General features: G+C 37.7%; 1 protein-coding gene across 1 annotated transcript; it reads left to right on the forward strand.

Annotated features, from left to right (window-relative positions):
- Positions 1–1761: 1761 nt before the first annotated feature.
- Positions 1762–3277, forward strand: LOC110038948 (probable xyloglucan endotransglucosylase/hydrolase protein B). Its single transcript, XM_020743882.1, has 4 exons — positions 1762–1986; positions 2088–2188; positions 2323–2516; positions 2729–3277. Exons 1-4 carry the CDS (start codon positions 1797–1799, stop codon positions 3126–3128), a joined length of 885 nt encoding a protein of 294 aa, XP_020599541.1. The 5' UTR covers positions 1762–1796; the 3' UTR covers positions 3129–3277.
- The last annotated feature ends 688 nt before the right edge of the window (positions 3278–3965 follow it).

A 3965-nucleotide genomic window follows, 5' to 3' on the forward strand; every position in this document is an offset into this window, starting at 1 on the left:
TCAATTGCAAACTTCATGAGGTTTTGAAAAGAAATTATAAAAGAGGCTTCTCTTTACCCATAAAGCCATAACATATTTGTATATGTATTGCGGTGCAATAGGAGCTTCACCTTGCATAACGATCGGTCTTCAGCTTCGGCGTCAGCATCGGGCAGGCTGGCCAAGTGGTGGTCGTGATAGAAGTTCCGAAAAACAAACTTGGGGCAGGGGTTGGGACAAAAATTCCAGTTGAGGGACAGCGGAGCGCAGGAGTTCTTGGAATTGGGAGTGGTAGTAAAAAGGGTAGAAAAATGGAATGGAGAGATGGGAAATTTGACTGGTGGTTTATGCATATGTTGGCTAAAGGAATGCACAAGCCGCAGCATTTTGCATTTTTAATTTACTTGAACCTCATTTCATTGACATAAATTTTTTAAAAGTATAAAAATAGTCTTTTGCTTTCTTCCAATTCATCTCCGTTACATCTGACCAACCTCATAATTCGTCCATATAAATGATATATCCCAAAACCTTAGAAGATGGAATATGAAATGCAATGCATCATGTGTAAATGACTAATAAGCAAGATCCATAATTTACGTCTTATAAGGCCCCATAAAACTTCATTCTTGGATGCATTTGGATGTTCCACTTGTTTATTATAAGAAAAACTAGTGAAATCCTGAACTGTACTCTAGCTTTTGCTGGTAGACACTGAATTCGACAAGAATGCTTATGCCGAACTTGTTGGATCTCATGAAATAGCTAATATTGATTTAGTGAACTAATATTGATCTCGCATTTTCACAATCTCATTGCTCGTTCTCATATACTATATCATCACATGCGAGAATTAATATTTAATTTTTTTTTCTATTTAATAGATTAAAAAATATAAAAAATTTGAAAATTTTCGAACGTTTCGAACAATTCGAACATTTCGAACATTTCAAACATATTCGAACAATTCGAACGATTCGAACAATTCGAACTAATTTCGAACAAATCGAACCGAACACGAACAGACCGTTCACGAACAATTTCGAACACGAGCCTATTTCAAACAAATAATATTTCAAACGAACCAAACACGAACACGAGCACTGTTCGTTCGTGTTCGGTTCGTTTACGCCCCTACTTGCATCAGTCTCTCTTTTAAGGGGCTTCTTGATCTTCCACCAAACCATACTTCTGTTTCTTCTCATCCGTTGGTTGTCATTGAGATTCGGGCAGATAAATTCAGACATACAAATATGTAAATGGCTATGAAAGTATTAATAAAGTCAAGATAACTCTTATAAAATATTTCCTTCAGCAGATTCATCAGAAATTTCAGAATGTTCACATGCAATACGGACACTTGCACATTTTTTAATAACTATTATTTTTTAACGACAAATTTCAACTAATTACAGGTTGACATATATAAGCACTAAATTCCAAAAAAAAAAAAAAGAAAAAGAAAAAAAGAACAGGGAGGGCCATGCGCTGTACAAAGACCGATGAATCCGCAGAGCGAAATAATTGAGCCAAAGGTGTAAAGACAGCAGGGCACGATTGCAATATATATAAAGCTGTACCAATAAGCGTCATTTCAGTCACCGAATACCTATATGATTTTACCCAAACAATCAGATTTTGTACACACATTTCATTAAAGCTGTATAACAATGTACAGAACGATATCCAATACCAAAATAAATTTTAATAATCTATTAAAATTCAAAATTAAATTTTAAATATAAATAATAAATAGAACTCTACGACTACATAAAGCCTGCCATCTTCATCCCACCCATTCCATTGACAATCCTCCAATGGACTCTTCTTCCTCCTCTCTATCTCTCTGTTTGCTTGCACTACTCTCTGTAATGAGCTTAGCCGCCCAGCCGAGAAAGCCTGTCGATGTGCCATTTCAGACCAACTATGTGCCCACCTGGGCAAGCGATCATATCAAATACATCAATGGTGGGAAGGAAGTCCAACTCTACTTAGATAAATATACAGGTAAATAGCTTACTTGATAGCAAATCCCAAAATTAAATTTTTTTTAAAAAAAAAGTTTTCTTTTTGCGCCACTGAACTGTTCTATGTTCCTACTTACACAGGCACTGGCTTTCAGTCCAAGGGATCTTACCTGTTCGGACACTTCAGCATGCAGATGAAGCTTGTTCCGGGTGATTCTGCCGGCATTGTCACTGCATTTTATGTAAGTTGGAAAAAATGGTTTTTTTATGTATGTACATATGTTATAAGGTTGGATTATGTGGTTTTAATTAGTGGAGAGTTGAGAATATTCTGAAAATTTTATTTTTTTGGGTGTTTGTGGTTGCAAAATGGCAGCTTTCTTCGCAAAACTCGGAGCATGATGAGATAGATTTTGAGTTCTTGGGAAACAGGAGTGGGCAGCCAAGTATTTTACAGACTAATGTGTTCACTGGAGGAAAGGGGGATAGAGAGCAGAGAATATATCTCTGGTTTGATCCTACGAAGGGATACCATGATTACTCTATTCTATGGAACTTGTTTCAGATTGTGTAAGACCCCCTCCCCCCTTTTTAATATTATTAATTTAATTTTTATACATAGTCAATATGAGCTCATTTATAAACTGAGCTCAAAAAATTTGTTCGAATTTGATTCATTTTCTCAACGAAAGAATCAAGTGCGAGCTACGTAGCGGCCGACCACGAACTGTTCGCAAACAAAAAATCAAATTTTTTGACATCCCTACTACATACCACTGCAGATTCTATGTGGACGATGTGCCAATAAGGGTGTTCAAGAACAGCAAAGATCTGGGCGTGCGCTTCCCCTTCAACCAGCCCATGAAAATCTACTCAAGTCTGTGGAACGCCGACGATTGGGCGACGAGAGGGGGGCTTGAGAAGACCAACTGGACCAACGCCCCCTTCGTCGCGGCCTACCGGAGCTTCCATATCGATGGCTGCGAGGCTTCCGTGGAGGCCAAGTTCTGTGCCACGCAGGGCAAGAGATGGTGGGATCAGAAGGAGTTTCAGGACTTGGATGGCTTGCAGTACCGGCGACTCTATTGGGTTCGCAAGAAATTTACTATTTATAACTATTGTTCTGATCGGTCTCGTTATCCTGTTGTGCCGCCGGAGTGTCGCCGTGATAGGGATTACTGAGGTTGGTGCAGTTGAGTTGTGCGTTCATGGTGTTCGATGAAATGCTTGAAAAAAGTTGGGAGGTGGTGATTCTATTTTGTTGAGCTGATTGGTTATGTGTATTTGTTAGGTTTTCTATGGAATATATAAGTTTTAATTAATTATCAGTATATTTTGAAATAAATGTCTATGTTTTCAAAAAACAAATTGTTGAGCATAATGTTTTAGTATTTTGTCAGAGTTATTAGAACACTATTACTTTTAAATTATGTCATACAAAATCATATTTAAATGAAGACTATAGTTAAATAAAATAATAAATTTTTAATTAGATTCATTCCAAACATGCATAGTATATAAAGGTTAAAGATAAACATGAATTTAGAGAATGTATGATTTAGTTTCTAAACATTATTAATGAAAATAATAAAAATAAAAGGAAAAAACATCATAAACTCTGTGCTAAAGTTAGAAGGATAAAACTCAATTAAGCATTTGAAGACTAAGGCCCTGTTTGGTGCAATGATTTTATCGTGACGCGATTAGAAAACACGACGGCTCGCATTTGGTTTCAACTGCGTGGCGGATTTTATGAAAAATTCAAACGATATGTGGTCACCAGTTCAACCATGCGGCCCGCGTTCGTTCGTATAATGTTGACGCGGTTGCCTCTCCTCTTCCTCGATCATTTCTCTCGCATGTCTTGCCTTAGCCGCCCCTCCTCTATCGCAATCCTCTCTCTCTCTTGCCCTAGTGTCCCTCTCCTTTACCTCGTCTCTCTCTCTCTCTCTTGGTTGGTGTTGTGTCTCTCTCGGTGAGTTCTGTTCTTCCCCTCTATCTCCTCTACAACTCTATTTG

Source organism: Phalaenopsis equestris, unplaced genomic scaffold (assembly GCF_001263595.1).
Source record: "Phalaenopsis equestris unplaced genomic scaffold, ASM126359v1 Scaffold234459, whole genome shotgun sequence".
NCBI classification, from domain to species: Eukaryota; Viridiplantae; Streptophyta; class Magnoliopsida; order Asparagales; family Orchidaceae; genus Phalaenopsis; species Phalaenopsis equestris.